The 17187-nt window shown below is 48.2% G+C and overlaps 2 protein-coding genes across 2 annotated transcripts in view; one reads left to right on the forward strand and one right to left on the reverse strand.

Annotated features, from left to right (window-relative positions):
* Positions 1 to 17187, reverse strand: part of RTF2 (replication termination factor 2) — a 69671-nt gene that overhangs the window by 7591 nt on the left and 44893 nt on the right. The window lies entirely within an intron of this gene.
* The window catches only part of LOC102502011 (beta-1,3-galactosyl-O-glycosyl-glycoprotein beta-1,6-N-acetylglucosaminyltransferase 7), a 26916-nt gene continuing 23271 nt past the window's right edge, over positions 13543 to 17187 (forward strand). Inside the window, exons 1-2 of the mRNA XM_027766330.1 lie at positions 13543 to 14603; positions 15845 to 15940. Coding sequence (XP_027622131.1) covers positions 13634 to 14603; positions 15845 to 15940 — 1066 coding nt within the window. The 5' untranslated portion in view covers positions 13543 to 13633. The remainder of the gene's footprint in view (positions 14604 to 15844; positions 15941 to 17187) is intronic.

Consider the following 17187-nt stretch of genomic DNA (forward strand, 5'->3'; position numbering starts at 1 on the left):
CTTAGTTTTAAGCCCCCGGGTCTGGGACTTGAACGGCAGTCGACTACATGGAAGTCCAGTGACACAGCCATTACGTTAACTGCTGGTCCCAGCAGCGCCTTAACCTCCATGCCACCTGCTGGCCCTGTTGCCCACTTCTTAACCGTGTTGTCTCTTACTAATGCTGAGTTCTTTACACACTCTAGGTATGAGTTCGTAGTCTACGTGGATGACTACAACAGGATATCTTAGACTGGGTAATTTATAAATATTAGAAATCTACTGCACAGTTCTAGGGGCAGGGAGGCAGCTCAAGGTGCCCGCTGACCTGACGTCTGTTGAGAGCCGGTTCCCCAAGGACAGACCGTCCTGCGCATCCTCACGTGGCAGGAGGGAGGTGGCCGCTCTCATGCCTCTTTTACAAAGACACGTCAGGCAGAGTCCTCATGCCCTGTCACCTCCCAAAGGCCTCACCTCTTAACAGTACTGCATTAGCGGTTGGCTTCAACACAGGAGTTGGGGAGGGCACAGACCAGAGTAAGTCCCTAATCAGATACAGAATTCCCAAATGGTTCCTTCCATTGGTTGTCTTTTCGCTTTCCAGATGATTTCCTTTGAATCACAAAAGTCTCTGATTTTGATGAAATCCAACATATCGATTTTCTCTTTTACCCCTCTGCTTTCAGTGTCTTATCTATTAAATCACTGCCTAACCTAAGAGCATGAAATTTCTGTTTCTCTTAAGAGGCTCAGAGTTCTAGCTCATATAGGTTTGTGATCCACTTTGAATTCATTTTTTTTTTTTTGAGAGGTTTTCGCTACAGGGCGCGTGCGCTCGCCAGACAGACAGAGAGAGACATAGAGACAGAAAGTGAGAAATCATCCCCCAGGGGGGATGGTCACGCCGCAATCCCTTCTCCTCCATTCTCCTCTCGGGATCTTGGGCATGCACGCACATGCGCCCGGCTTTGAATTCATTTTTATATATAATGTAAGGAAGGGGGACAAATTCATTTTTTTGCATGTGGATATCCAATATCATCTGTTGAAAAAACTATTCCTTCCCCCACTAAACTGTCTTGGCCCCTTTCTCAAAAATCAACTGACGGGACCAGCAGTTAGCACAATGGCTATGTCGCTGGACTCCCATGTAGTTGACAGCGGTTTGAGTCCTGGATCCGGCGGCTTAAACTCACGCCGGACGTGTGCACATGCGTGCCCAAGATCCCGAGAGGAGAATGGAGAAGGGATTGTGATGTGGACATACTCCCTGGGGGGTGATTTCTCGCTTTCTCTCTCTGTCTCTCTGTCTGTCTGGCAAGCGGACCTGTCCTACAGCAAAAACCTCTCCAATAATAAAAAAAATCAGCTGACCATAAATGCAACTCTCAATTTTATTCCACTAATCTATGTGTCCATTCGAGAACCCCAACTTTTTCTTTTATCTATAAAATGCAACTCAATTAAATACTGTAGTTACAGATATTTAAATATATGTAAAATACAGTCTGTTATTAACCAAAATATTTATATATGCCAATGACACTGACTTGAAGAACATCAAGGTAGGCACCCGAATAATCAAGAACAAATTTCTTGAAATAACCAGAATAGGATTTTTTTGAGAAAGAGATTTTTGCTATAGGGCATGTGTGCTCACCGGAGAGAGACAGAGACAAGGAAACAAGAAATCCAACTGACGGGACCAGCAGTTAGCACAATGGCTATGTCGCTGGACTCCCATGTAGTTGACAGCGGTTTGAGTCCTGGATCCGGCGGCTTAAACTCACGCCGGACGTGTGCACATGCGTGCCCAAGATCCCGAGAGGAGAATGGAGAAGGGATTGTGATGTGGACATACTCCCTGGGGGGTGATTTCTCGCTTTCTCTCTCTGTCTCTCTGTCTGTCTGGCAAGCGGACCTGTCCTACAGCAAAAACCTCTCCAATAATAAAAAAAATCAGCTGACCATAAATGCAACTCTCAATTTTATTCCACTAATCTATGTGTCCATTCAAGAACCCCAACTTTTTCTTTTATCTATAAAATGCAACTCAATTAAATACTGTAGTTACAGATATTTAAATATATGTAAAATACAGTCTGTTATTAACCAAAATATTTATATATGCCAATGACACTGACTTGAAGAACATCAAGGTAGGCACCCGAATAATCAAGAACAAATTTCTTGAAATAACCAGAATAGGATTTTTTTGAGAAAGAGATTTTTGCTATAGGGCATGTGTGCTCACCGGAGAGAGACAGAGACAAGGAAACAAGAAATCATCCCCCAGGGGGGACAGCCACACCACAGTCCCTTCTCCTCCACTTTCTGTCAGGATCTTGGGCACGCATGCACACGTGCCTGGCATGAGTTTGAAACCGCCGGGTCCGAGACCCAAACGATGATGGGCCATGTGGGAGTCCTCGATGTAACCACGACGCCATCTGATGGTCCCCAGAATAGGAATTCTAACAGACGGCCCGTGCCAGAACAGTTACCGTAGCAGATGCACAATGCCCAGCACCTTTCAGAGAAAACCGTCTCAGCACTGGCAAAGACAGGGAAGCACTCTTGAAGCTGCCGAAGATCTTCCCGCACTCCCAGCCCAGAAAAGGTAGCAATGTACATACGTGGACCACTCTCAGCTCACGCCTCAGCCGAACTGCTTACTGATTCCTGTCTACTAAGCCGACTGTTTGAAGCCACAGTCAGCCACTTTTCTTGGGTTGTTTTGGTGAATTTTTGTGACTGAAGATCCCTTCCTCTGACCTACAAACTCCTGAGGGTGGTGTCACAGGGAAATGAAGCACCTAGTGGAGAGAAGGTGCCTGCCGGCCTTTAACTGGACCGCCTCTGAAGGAAAGGAGCTGCTTCAGCCGTCACCGCAGGGGAAGGGGAACAGCCTGCTGTGCAGGAGGTCCCCTGGGAAGCTCATGCTCGGGAGACGTGGGTAGAGAATTCTCTGGAGTGAGGGTGGGCTGTTTTCCTTGGAGGGAATGGAAAAGGATCCGCAGGGGCAGGTGAGACCCAGCAGAGCTGCACTGTGGCGTAGGTAACCCTTCTGAGCCTGCAGGCCGGAGGTGGCAGGAGTCGGCAGTTGGTCCCCTTGTCCTGCACCTTGCGCTTCTCTCCCGGGATCCCACCACTGCTTCTTTCCTCTAGACCTGCTGCGTCTCTTCCTCTGTGGTGTGGGGCAAGCATCTTCTTCCCCTGGATCAGACAGCCGAGAGGCCTGCCCCAGGCCCACTCTGCATACGGTTGTGTCGTATTGTGTCCAGGGCTACTGTATTTCCAAATTCGAATTAGGCACCCACAATAAGTCAGGAACCCCTCACGTTATGAGTTGCGCTAAGGCACTGGACTCCCACATGGCTGACTGCGGTTCAACTACTGAACCTGGTAGCTTGCTTGCTTTCTCTCTCTCTCTCTCTCTGGTCAGCGCAAATTAAAAGGGATAATAATAGATAAAATTAAATAAATCATTAAAAGAAAAAGAACTAAGCTACCTTGCTCTTTCTCTCAACAATGAAAAAGATTCATTACCACCAAATTCACACCCTCAAGTGCTTGGACCTGGCAGCAGTGCCCCGAGACAGGGCAGGAAAGCCTTCCAACTGCTAGGGCCCTGTCAACCATGCGGCACGTGCTGCCCTGGCCATGCAGTGCCGTGACTCATCCTCAGGACACAGGATTCTGTCCACAGTGCCAGTGGCTAGGCTGGGGCACTTTTTTGTGGACCAAAGGGCAGAGGGTTGCTTTGGACAGGGAGGGCAAGCCAGCTAGGTGGTGTGGTGGTTAAGGCTGCTGGATCTCATATGAGCTTAACTGCGGTTTGAATCCCAGACCTGGCAGCCTGAAAAACACGCTGGCCATGTGAGCATGCATGCCAAAATCCCAAGAGGAAAAGGGACTGTGTTGTGATCATCCCCCCTTCACCCCTCTCTGGTAGGTGCATGCATCCTAGAAAAAAAATTAGGGAAATTGGGACCAGCAGATGGCGTAATGGCTACATTGCTGGACTTCCATGTAGTCAACCACGGTTCAAGTCCTAGACCCAGTAGCTTAAACTCATGCTGGGCACGTGTGCATGTGTGCCCAAGATCCGAAGAGGAGAATGGAGGAGAGGAGACTGTGGTGCGGCCATTCCCCGGGGGGTGATTTCTTGCTATCTGTCTCTCTCTGTCTTTGTGGCAAGTGCACACGCCCTATAGCAAAAATAAATTAATTAATAAAAAAAACCTCTCCCTCCTCCAAAAAAAAATTAGGGAAATAAAGAAAAAAAGGACAGGGATGGCCAAGGCACAGCTCATGCGGCGCAGCCCTCTGATTAGAAAAGTGACAAGCACTGGGCCGGTCCCATGGCCTTACAGTTAAGTTAAGGCAGCTACATCCCACAAAGCTGACTGTTTGGTTCGAGTCCCAGACCCGGTGGCTTGAAAAACATGCTGGGCCACATGCCTATGTGTTCACAACCTGGGAAGGAGGGAGAACTGAAGAAGGGGTTCCAGTGTAGCCACGCGGGTGCTTTCTCACTGGGCACCCCGCCCCTGCCTGCCTTGCTCACTCTTTCTCTTCCTCTCTCCAACGCCCTCCAACAAAAAGAAAAGTACTACCCACAAACTTCCAATTTCCAGCGAATGCTTTTTTCTGTAAGTAATGCTACTATACCATTGACAATGTATATTTATTTAAAATTTGCATCCTTTTATCACTAGTAACTTCGATGTTCCCCAAAACCAGAGAAAAATGAAGTACATCAGAATACAGCCCTGAAAAGGGTACATGGTTGTTTCCGAGTTTTTGACAATGTAGAAAATACTCATCATGTGTTTAAAAAATCAAGCAGACTGGTCACTGGATAGCCATACGACTGTTTTCTTTTTGCTACAGGGCACATGTGCTCTCTGGCAGGGACAGCCAGCAGGGAGCATGCGTGTGGGACTCAGGGACTGCGCCCCTAGGACTCAGTTACTCCGATCGGAGTCCCGGTTGCTTCCTGCAGTACTTTATGGCTTCGAGCAATGAATGCATGTCTGCTAACGTCACGATCATGCATGGTCTCTGCCATCCTGTGCACTCCAATGGGCGGGCCGGGGCAGGGGGCATGTGCACCCAAGAGAGCCAGAGAGAGAGAACCAGAGAGAGAGAGCCAGAGAGAGAGGGAGGGGACCCCTGTACCTGGAGTACTCAGGGAGATCTCTGAACCCGAACTCTAAGTCCTCCGTGTGGTTAGCGTCGCAATGTGCTGTGCAGTGCTGCTGTGCCACCCCTACCCCCCCACCCCCCGAGCGATTTCTTTTGTGTGTGTGAAATTTTTGTTATAGGGTACATGTGCTTGCCAGAGAGACAGAGACAGAAAGCAGGAAATCACCCCCAGAGGGGACATCCGTACCGCAATCCCTTCTCCATTCTCCTCTCAGGACTTTGGGCATGAATGCACATGTGCCCACCACGTTCCAAGCTGCCGGGTCCAGGACTCGAACTGCAGTCAGCCATGTGGGCATCTAGCAAGGCAACTATTATGCCATCTGCTGGTCCCCAGGACAAATTTTTTTTAAAAGAATGAATTTTATTTAGCTTTATTTATTTGTTGTATTTTGACCAGAGAGGAACAGAATGAGAAAGGGAAGGCGAGAAAGCAAGCTGCAGGACTCGAACTGCAGTTGATCATGTGGGAGTCCAGCATCCTAACCACCATTCCACCTGCCGGCTCCCAGGACACAGCTGCAGCAGGACCTCACAAGCAGACAGCATGGCATTTACATCCGTAAACAGCCACTCCTTTTCTGGTTCTTGCTAAATAAATTGAGAACCTCAACTTATACACAAACATAACATGAGCAGGGTCGCCCGAAAGGCTACAGGAAAGTTGCTCCCGTTACTGAAGAGACGCAGCTCTACCTGCTCAGTCACACCCTCTATGGCAGCAGCGGCACCCACTGTGCAGAAAAGCAGCGTGAGCTTCCCGGGCCAGGCTGAGACAGCTGAGCCCACCTCGGTTCCAGCTCAGGAGTCCGGGCGCTCACGAGCAGCTGCCCAGCCTACACCGTGCGATTCGTGTCTTCGGCGTCACTACTCTGCACAGACCTGTCCGCGGTAGACTGAACGAGGGCAGTGTGAGAGAGGGCCTTCAACGCCAGGAAAGGGACGGAGCTAGGGAGAAAAGGGCCCAAAGGTGGTGACCAAGCAAGGAGGAAAGCTACAGTGGGGCCCCCACCTGGGCTCGCAGCTGCTGTGGCACAGACTCAGGGTGGGGTGGGGTGGGGGGGGAAGGGGGAGAACAGGGGAGAGGGTGAGGGCAGAGGCCGGCGCAGGCTCACTGCACCCCTGAGCTTGGCAGCCAGAGCCACGCTGAAAGGCTCGGACTTTTCCAAATGTGATTTAGGAAGAAACTCAACTTTTAAATGACTTTTATTTATCCTTTAATGAAAAAGGGTCAGATAACTAAATTTTGCCTCCTGCTGTTAAAAGCATTTAAAGAATGTGACTCAGGAACATGGAGATTTCCCCAGCAGTTTTCAGAACTGGAGAATTACTCTGGGTTGCCTAGAGCTGTCTTTTGTTTTTTAGGAACTGTTTTGGCCCTGAAGAAATACTCGGAGAAGCAAAGGCACCAGGCACCATCCACTTTTCAATCTACGAGTCAGACTCAACGAGAATCAACCACGCTCTCCAGGGACGAGGGCGTAACAGAACCAGCCAGGCAAGCCCTCCTGTGACCAGCTGGGGCTGCTCGCTGCAGGACCAGCGCGGCAGAGAACAACACAGCCAGGGGCTTGGCCTGCCAGATCGCTCCCTGTGGCCGCGAGGAACATCTGGTGAGTGTCCCTAGCAGCTACTGTCTGTGCAGTAAAATGGGCTTTTGTCCCCTTCATGGTTTAAAAATAAAAATATTAGAATACTGGTAACATTTGAAATGTAGACGTTCTAGGCATCTTCCTCCCCCCGCGTTTTGTGTAAGTCAAAGAAAATACTGATCGAGACTTAAACCTAGTGCTGCTGTCTGTCAATCCCTCCCGTGGAAGTGCGAGTTAGTCTCGGCTGGCCGGCCCAGGGTCTAAGTCCTCAGCTGTCATTATGCGCCAAGAGTAAAAGTAGAACGTCCTGTTTCGTAGTCCTCCTGCATGGCTATCCTCTTCTCATGAAGTGGCTTTGGGGGTCAGCAGGCTGTGGCAGACACTGCTCTTACAGACCACGCAGTGGGGGTGCCTCTGAACGCCAAAGCTCACACAGTGAGAAAGCAAACACTATGAGCACCCCGCACCCCCTGCCCTGCACCCTCCTGGGGTCCCTGGGAGGCGAGTGCGATCACAGCCCAGCTCATCTGCCGTGGAGAAGACCAAGGCCAGGCGAGGCCTGGCCACTTGCCCAAGGTAGCCCAACACCGGGCCTGATGCAAGCCCAGCCGTCAGCCCACAGCCGACAGCCCACTACCAGGTTCCGATACGGTGACTGCAACATGAACATCCCTTTTCTTTCTTTTAAAGTAAAGCTCAGAAAGATTTTCCTCAGGTACTAAACAGCTTTTTAAAAATGTTTTGTAAGCTGACATAAAATTGTCTTTCCCATGCACACCAGGGTGTTCCGGGGTGTGTGTAAGCTGTGGAGTGGTTAAATCAGCTCCCTGACACGCAGACTGCCTCACGGTTATGATTTTGTGGCGAGCTACACAAACTGATGTTGGTTAAACTGAAAATAATGCTCTAAAACAGTAGTAATCTAGAATATATAGCAAAATATTTTAAATTTACCTGTTTATTACCTATGGAACACAAAGGGATTACCTTCAAAACAACAAACAAAAATACCTAATTGTAAAGACTCAGCGCAGAGTGTATGAGTGCCGCCCCCGCGCGCGGCAGTGTTAGACCAAGTTAAAGCCCGTCCTGACAGATTCGAAACGGCTGCCCTTAAATGGACCGTCCAGGGGTAACCCAGACACCAAACCCACACGCGGACTTTTGTCTCGGCCCTGAAGGCTTCTTGGGAGTAGGTCAAAGGAGTCTGTAGAAGGATAAAGAAGAGAGGCCTGCAGGTGGCGGTGGGTAAGCACTGGACCCACACGGCTGCCCATGGTCCAAGTCCCGGACCTGACGGCTAGCCTTCTCACTTGCTCTCTCACCCTTGCTCTGTTCACCTCTAGCCAAATTTAAATAAATAAGTAAAGTTAAATAAAGTAATTATTTCTTTAAAAAAAGATTAAAAAAGGAAAAAATAGTTATGGTGTAATAGGGATAGGAATTGGCTTTAAGACACTCCTTGGGAGTATTTTAATGCATAGAAGAAAATGTTTACAATTCCTCTCAGCAAATAGAAAATTGTAAATGGTTCCTGTTATTGTGTAGATTCCAGCACTATCCAAGTTGAAAAAAGGTAAACACTGTCCCACCTCTCAGCTAAGATTTCTACTCTAAGACATTCTACAGTACTCTGATGTCACAGGGCTTCTGCCCAGTGACTGGACAACCTCAACACGACCCCCTCTTAATTCCACTGCACCACGTGTGTTTGTAACAATGCTACTTTCAGAGGCTGCAGACATGAAGAGCTGGAAGAGTCCTGAGGTATGCAAGGCTTAGAGAAGGTATTTTAAGGAAAGACAGCACACACAGGAAGCCTTAAAATGCTCTCAACACCCCCCCCCTCCGCCCCGCACATTTCCGAAACCATTTATGGTTTCTGGGACAGGATACTAGAACGGTAAAAACAGTCCGGTCTGGGAAAAGGCTTGCATACCTGCTCCGTAACCCACAGGAAAAGGCGGCCCTTCTGAAAGCTTTGAAAAATCACTAATTGAAATGTAACTTTCTGTGGAGAAACAATGTAGTTAAACACAGTCAGTAAGCCTGTGCTCCTTCAGAGCTATACACTGCTTGGAAATTAATTCAGTGACACAAGTTACATGTTTAATAAACTTTCATTTCGGCTAAAAAAGGTTGACTTTACAGCATGTAAACAAAAGAACAACAACAAAAGCTCACAGAGAATTGCTAGGAGACCTTTGCAAAACAAATGAGGGTGCTCACAACTATTCTGAAAAACCTCTGGGCACCAAAGGCTTATTCCTCTAGGAATTTTCCCATTATCCACTCGCTGTTAGTTAAAGCAACAGTGAGCACTACTCATGCGCCCCGCAAGGCGGTCTCCAAAGGCTCCACTTATGGGACCTGGGAGCTGGGAGCTGGGAGCTGGGACCTGGGCTGACTGCTTTCGGAGGCTGGTGTCCGGACAGCCACAGGAAGCGCCCCCTCAGTCCCCACTCCACATGGCGCCTGAGCAACATCAGGTGCAGCTGAGCACGAGGGTTTGCCAGGGCTGAGAATGCTGCTCACAGAGCTGAGGGCCAAGGGCGGCAGGTCCCTCTCTGAATGGGGAGGAGGAAACACTTAGCTCAGGTGTTTCGCTGAAGGACAATGGGCCACCCCTGGGACCTGTCCTCATTTAATTAGTATAAAGCACTGAAAATACCCAAGTCCCTGGGCTCAGCCTCAGGCCTAAGTTTACATGGGTACAACTGCCAGCAAGGTGGGGCTGACTGGCAGGAAGCATCACTCTGACAAGCTTAAAACAAAAACAACACAAGAAACAACCCCCCACATCTCTTTTCGACACTAAAGTGACACAGGAGACGTCACCAAGCATGGCTCAGGGTTTAATCAAAATTCAAAGTAAAAAGCTTGGCTTTTATTTCGACAGGTATTTCCTACCTGCTCAGTTTCTATTTTTATGATACAGATTTTGTTTATTTTAGAGACTAGATATGACATGTGTAAATTACAATTACATTTTATATTTATAAATATAAATATATATAATTATTAAAGTTTTTGCTGTAGGGTGCACATGTTCGCCAGAGAAAGAAAGGGGGAGGAAAAGTGAGAACTCATCCCCTGCGGGTAAGGCCACGCCTCACGTCTTCCCCTCCAGCCTCCGCTTGGGATTTTAGGCACACGTGCACGCGCCTGGCATGATTTTCAAGTCACTGAGTCCAGGACTCAACCCTCGTAGCCGGCCCTGTGGGGTCCAGCACCTTAGCCTCCATGACACCTTCTGGCCTTACAGTATCATATAATTTATTTTAAAAAGTCTTTTAAATTAGGCTATTGGTTCTGATGTTTGGGGCAATCAACAAAAATTTACTGAACTGGCGTAAAATTGTAACCTGACATATTTGGCAAGAACTGCTTTTTACTGTGGAAGCATGGTGAATGAAAAGACACTGTACAATGAAAATAAATACAGTATCTTTTGTGGTCGGGACAGCCACAGGAAGCGCCCCCTCAGTCCCCACTCCACATGGCGCCTGAGCAACATCAGGTGCAGCTGAGCACGAGGGTTTGCCAGGGCTGAGAATGCTGCTCACAGAGGGTTTGCCAGGGCTGAGAATGCTGCTCACGGAGCTGAGGGCCAAGGGCGGCAGGTCCCTCTCTGAATGGGGAGGAGGAAACACTTAGCTCAGGTGTTTCGCTGAAGGACAATGGGCCACCCCTGGGACCTGTCCTCATTTAATTAGTATAAAGCACTGAAAATACCCAAGTCCCTGGGCTCAGCCTCAGGCCTAAGTTTACATGGGTACAACTGCCAGCAAGGTGGGGCTGACTGGCAGGAAGCATCACTCTGACAAGCTTAAAACAAAAACAACACAAGAAACAACCCCCCACATCTCTTTTCGACACTAAAGTGACACAGGAGACGTCACCAAGCATGGCTCAGGGTTTAATCAAAATTCAAAGTAAAAAGCTTGGCTTTTATTTCGACAGGTATTTCCTACCTGCTCAGTTTCTATTTTTATGATACAGATTTTGTTTATTTTAGAGACTATATATGACATTTGTAAATTACAATTACATTTTATATTTATAAATATAAATATATATAATTATTAAAGTTTTTGCTGTAGGGTGCACATGTTCGCCAGAGAAAGAAAGGGGGAGGAAAAGTGAGAACTCATCCCCTGCGGGTAAGGCCACGCCTCACGTCTTCCCCTCCAGCCTCCGCTTGGGATTTTAGGCACACGTGCACGCGCCTGGCATGATTTTCAAGTCACTGAGTCCAGGACTCAACCCTCGTAGCCGGCCCTGTGGGGTCCAGCACCTTAGCCTCCATGACACCTTCTGGCCTTACAGTATCATATAATTTATTTTAAAAAGTCTTTTAAATTAGGCTATTGGTTCTGATGTTTGGGGCAATCAACAAAAATTTACTGAACTGGCGTAAAATTGTAACCTGACATATTTGGCAAGAACTGCTTTTTACTGTGGAAGCATGGTGAATGAAAAGACACTGTACAATGAAAATAAATACAGTATCTTTCATTTACTGGTTTTTTTAGAGAAAGTTTTTTGCTATAGGGTGTGTATGCTCACCAGAGAGACAGAAAGCGAGAAATCACCCCCAGCGGGAATGGCCACACCACAGTCCCTTCCCCTCCATTTCCCTCTCGGGTTCTCTGGCACGCGCACTATGTGGAAGTGCAGCAATGTAACCATGATGCCATCTGCTGGTCCTAATACAATAGTTTTAAAACCCACAATCCACATTTATAGTTTTACTGCCTTAAAGTTTAAGAACACATGGATAGCTCAAAATGCTGTCTAGTCGGGGGTCCAGCAGTTAGTGTAATGGCTATGTCGCTGGACTCCCATGTAGTCAACCGTGGTTCGCATCCCGGACCCGGTGGCTTAAAACTCACGCCGGGCACGTGTGTGTGCGTGCCCAAGATCCCGAGCGGAGAATGGAGAAGGGATTGCGGTGTGGCCATTCCCCCTGGGCGGGGATTCCTCCCTTTCTATCTCTCTGTCTCTCTCTGTCTGGCGAGCACACGCGCCCCTATAGCAAAAACCTCTCAAAAAAAAAAAAAATGCTGTCTAGTCGGCAGTTTATGTAAACAGCATCTGTGCTGATGCTGTGGCAAGGCAGCGCGATGTCCAGTCTGCGGTCAGACGCCTGTCAGAAGCACAGGAAGGGCAGGAGAAGAATATAAAGGGCTGAGTCCAGTGGTAAGGGCAGGTAAGGGCTGCTCCTGAGAAGCTGCTTCCTCACAGTGATCATGGTTCAAGTCCCCAGTCTGGTCAGTTTAAAATATGCTGGGCACATGTGCCCAGGATCCAGAGCAAGGAGACTGTGGCGTGGCCAGACCCCGGGGAGGGGGTGCATTTCTCTCTCACTAGCACGTGGACACATGCTCGACCATGCTGAAAGGAAAGAAAAGCACACAGGCTTTCTAAAAACTGAACCGAAGATGTGACGTTTTATGAAAACTGAGAGGATCCATAAACAAGAAAAAAAGATCATTTGAACAATAAATTGGCATCTTCCCCAATCAATTTTTCTCCCTAAATTCTTGGTTGATCCATGCAATACGATGAACTGATGAGAACACTTTCGGGGGCTGGCCCGTAGCCATAGTGGTTAAGAGAGCAGGATCCCACATGGCTGACCACGGTTCAAAATTCAGCCCTGGCCGTTTGAAAAACACTCCAGGCACATGTGTGTGCATGCCCCAAACCCAGATGGGACGGAGAAATAGAGGAAAGGACTGTGGCGTGGCCACACCCCACTGGAGGGTGCTCCTCCCCCGCTGTGGCCTCCACCACTCCTCTGGCGACACGCTGCTACTGGGATGCCCACCCTGCCTGAACCTCTACAGAGCTCAAGGCAGACAGCTCCACCACTGCCACACCTCGTCGCTCAGAGCTGTCTTGTTTCTCGTCACTAAAGGCTTCCCTAAAACAATTCATAAAATCAGTTCAACAGGGTTAAGTCCATAATCACAAAATTCCTCTCAACTTGTCACCTTTGTTGGAAAGACTCAGACTTGAAACATAACACAGTGGCATAGAGGAAACTGGGTGATACCGAACAGGACAGTGTCTATATGCAGAAAAAATCTGCCTGAATAAGAGCAATCACATCAAAATTGCCTAATGCCGTTAGTCATCAGGGAAATGCAAAGTAAGACCAGAGAACTCACACCACACACTCACCAGAAAGGCTAAAATTCCAACATCCGACCACACCAATGCTGACCAGGACAGAGACAGAGACAGCTCTCACACCCCGCTGGTACGGGGAATGGGGAAAACGGCCTGGCAGTGTCTTAAGGACAAGAGCTCCCATTTCACTCTTTGGTCTTTACCCAAGGGAAATAAAAACAGATGCAAACAAAATCTGCTATCCAAAATCTGGAAACATTTTGAAAGTCCCCTGGAGGTAAACGAGTAAACTGTGCATGCGTGGCCACATGACGGACACGACAGGAAAAGAGAACTTGAGATCAATGCAATGACGCGGCCAGATGTCGGAATCATATCCCAGGTGGAAAAGGCTGAGTGATTATACTCACACAGCCCTGCAGAACATGCAGGCTGACCTAAGTCGGATCACCCACACGACAGCAAGCACAGTATCAATGGCCCACAGAAGGGCATGGAAGGATGGATTACGGGGAGAGGGAGGCCCTGCTGTGGCAATGGCTGCCGGCGTACACACCCACACACCACATCCTACACCTGAAACACGGGTAGCTCAGTACATTTCGATAAAGTTGGGGGGGAGTTACAGCATCCTAAACTCTATTCATTGTTCTTTTAGGAGGCCCAACGGAAAAGCTTCGAACTATGGTATTAACACACTGGGAGCCCCAAGTATGAGCCAGCTTCGAGCCACAAAGCCCGGACTCCTCGTGTGCATGGCCATCTGCACCTCCATTTTTCTTTATTTAAGGACTCCCACTCCAGAGGAGCCCGAGGAGGAGCCCGCTTACCCTGCAGTGGTTGACTGCGGCTTTTACCCAGATGAACTGTGTTCAGCTTTATTTGAAGGGAAAGGGGCTGCCTCCCAAGTTGCACAATTCTGTAAAAACCCTCACCGATCTGAAATCCTTGCTCATTTCTATGCGCCAGGAAATTGCTCCAGGACTTCCCAGGGACTGCGTTTCATAACCAGACCCCTGTCCGCAGAGGAGGGCAACTTCTCTTTGGCATATATTGTAATGATTCAGGAGGAGCTGGCTACATTTGTGCAGCTCCTCAGAGCTATTTACGCACCCCAGAACGTCTACTGTGTTCACGTTGATGAGAAGGCCCCGAAGAAGTTTAAGACTGCAGTGCACACCCTGGTCAACTGTTTTGAAAATGTTTTCATTTCATCAGAGAATGAGAAGGCAGCTTCTGCTGGCTTTCCGAGGCTACAGGCCGAAATCAACTGTATGAAAGATCTCGTCCATGCCAAGCTGCAGTGGAGCTATGTCATCAACCTTCGTGGACAGGACTTTCCAATCAAGACCAACAAGGAAATCATACGGCACATCAGGAGCAAATGGACCGACAAGAACATCGCTCCGGGAGTAATCCAGACCCCAAACGCTAAAGCCCAGACCAGTCAAAGCCACCCTGAACTCAGCCCTGAAGGGCATATCCGTGTGTCTCCACACAGAAGATTCAAAGATGAACCACTCCATAATGTAACAATTTATTCTGGAAGTGCTCACTACATACTTACGAGGAAGTTTGTGGAGTTCCTACTGACTGATGTCCGCGCAAAAGCCATGCTGCAGTGGGCCAAAGGCATGCGGAGCCCCGAGCAACACTACTGGGTGACCCTGAGCCGCCTCAGAGGTAAGGGGCCCCGCTTACGGGTTTCTGCTCAAAGGCGGCAATAGGGGAAAATCTATTTATTTAAACAATTATTTGTTTAATTTTAATTTTGTTATTATTTTTAATTTTGACCAGGAAGAGACACAGAGAGACAGGGAGAGAAAATGAGAAAGCAAGGCGCCAGGTCTGGGACTTAAGCCATGGTCAGCCATGTGGGAGTCCAGTGCCTCTACCACCATGTCACCTGCTGGTCCCGGGTAGTTTTATTCTTAACTGAAGTGTTGTTGTTGTTGTTGTTGCAGTTGTTGTTGTTGTTCCCCCTACTCAGCTCTTCCTATGGCTTTGTAAATGTTCTACATTTTGCAAGACCTTCAAGTAGGAAGGAGAGGAGGTTCTTTGACTTCGGAGTCTGAAGCTGGCTGAGAGTCATGTTCCCAAACAACACGGCTCCAGAGAAAGATTGGCATTTTGCTTCTCCTCAGCATTTTGGAAATTCTGAGCATAATTCTTACAGGCTGATTGGCTTCTGTGGGAAGTGAGGCTTCAAGCCTGACTACAAGCTCATCAATCCACAGAAAGCGAGAACAATGAATCCCACAGAAGCTGGTTAGGACCGCTTCATAACTGTCACTTCCCAGCAGGGTCTATGTTCAAGTCCCAGAGAGCTGTGACAGAGAAAACAGTCAAAGAACCTGGCACACCCACGCACTTTGCAGACATCAGCTACTGACATGGGATGGGGAAAGGGATGATCACTGAAAACTAGGCACAAAGACGAGATCCAAGGGCCGGTCAAGGCCAACACTATGGCCAGTGTCCTGCATGCCACAGCCCCACGGGGCCAGCCTGTGTCAGCTGTAACAGACAGCCTTCTAATCAAGGTGGGACTTTCCCTTCAACCTTCTCATTGATTAAAGAAATGGAAACAGTAGCACAGAGGAACTTGTACTAAAAAACCGTGCGGGCCAAGAGGTGGTGTGGTGGTTAAGGCACTGGATTCCCACATGACCGACTAGAGTTCGAGTCCTGGACCCAGCAGCTTGAAAAACACACTGGGTGCATGTGCGTGCATGTCCAAACTTCCAAAAGGAGAATGGAGGAGAAGGGACTGTGTTGTGGCCATCCCCCTGGGGGGTGATTTCTCATTTTCCATCTCTCTGTTTCTCTCCAATAAGCACACGTGTCCTAGGGCAAAAACCACAAACCAAACCAACCGTGCAGCTGGAATCCACAATGTATGCTGGTTTTGTTTTCCCTCCTAGATGCTCCAGGCGCCTCACCGAATGCTGGCTGGGAGGGAAATCTTCGAGCCATTAAATGGAGACACGAGGAGGGGAAAGTTCATGACGGCTGTAAAGGTAAAAACCAAACCTTCCATTCCTGTGTAATCTGTTGAGGGCTAGAGACGTGATCATAATATCTGACCACGCACTGCATGCATGTTTTATAAAACCATATTGTACGCTATAAAGACTTACAATGGTTACATATAAGAAATCACACAACAAAAATAAATACCAATGACAACAAAAACCTTCAAATTTCACAGGAACTTCACAACTGCTGCCTCATTACAGTGAGAGAAGACTGACACTCATGTCTAAAGTAATCTGAATTCCCGATGATGCAATTAGAGTGAGTGTCAATTGTTTCGAAATGTAAAAAATGTTAAGATCTGCATAGAAATATGCACATATAGGGACCAGCAGTTAGTGTAATGGCTGTGTCACTGGACTCCCACGTAGTCGACCACAGTTTGAGTTCCAGACCTGGTGGCTTAAACTCATGTCAGACGTGTGTGCGTGCGTGCCCCAAAATCCCGAGAGAATGGAGGAGAAGGGACTGCGGCATAGCCATCCTCCTTGGGGGGTGATTTCTCGCTTTCTGTCTCACTGTCTTTCCAGTGAGTGCACGCGCCCTATAGTGAAAACCTCTCAAAAAAAAATGCACATATAAACAAACGGGGTGATAACTGTTCAAAGTGAACACACGGCAGGGCTGTAACTTATACAGGTTCAAAATACACACATAGGGGACCGGCAGTTAGTGTAATGGCTATGTCACTGGACTCCCATGTAGTTGACCGTGGGTCGTGTCCCAGACCCGGTGGCTTGAAACTCATGCCGGGCGCGTGTGCGTGCACGTGCCCAAGATCCTGAGAGGAGACTGGAGGAGAAGGGATTGTGGCATGGCCATCCCCCATGGGGGGTGATTTCTCACTTTCTATTTCTTTGTCTCTGTCTTTCTGGCGAGAGCATGCGCCCTATAGCAAAAACCTCTCTAAAAAAGAAAAAAAAAATACACAATAGAAGCTACTTGGCTTTTTCTACCTGCTCCCAGAGTTCAAATGTAAACACTGACTTAAAATGAGCTCTGTGCCTTTCTATCAGAAGATGAAACCGAGGCACAGGCTCCAGGGCAAGGTCAGCAAACCCTGCCTACCTCCTGCCAGCTATTTGTTTTTACAAAAAAAAAAAATGCACATATAAACAAACGGGGTGATAACTGTTCAAAGTGAACACACGGCAGGGCTGTAACTTATACAGGTTCAAAATACACACATAGGGGACCGGCAGGTAGTGTAATGGGTAAGTTCCCGGGCTCT

Source organism: Tupaia chinensis, unplaced genomic scaffold, assembly GCF_000334495.1.
Source record: "Tupaia chinensis unplaced genomic scaffold, TupChi_1.0 Scaffold000066_1, whole genome shotgun sequence".
Taxonomy (NCBI): Eukaryota; Metazoa; Chordata; class Mammalia; order Scandentia; family Tupaiidae; genus Tupaia; species Tupaia belangeri.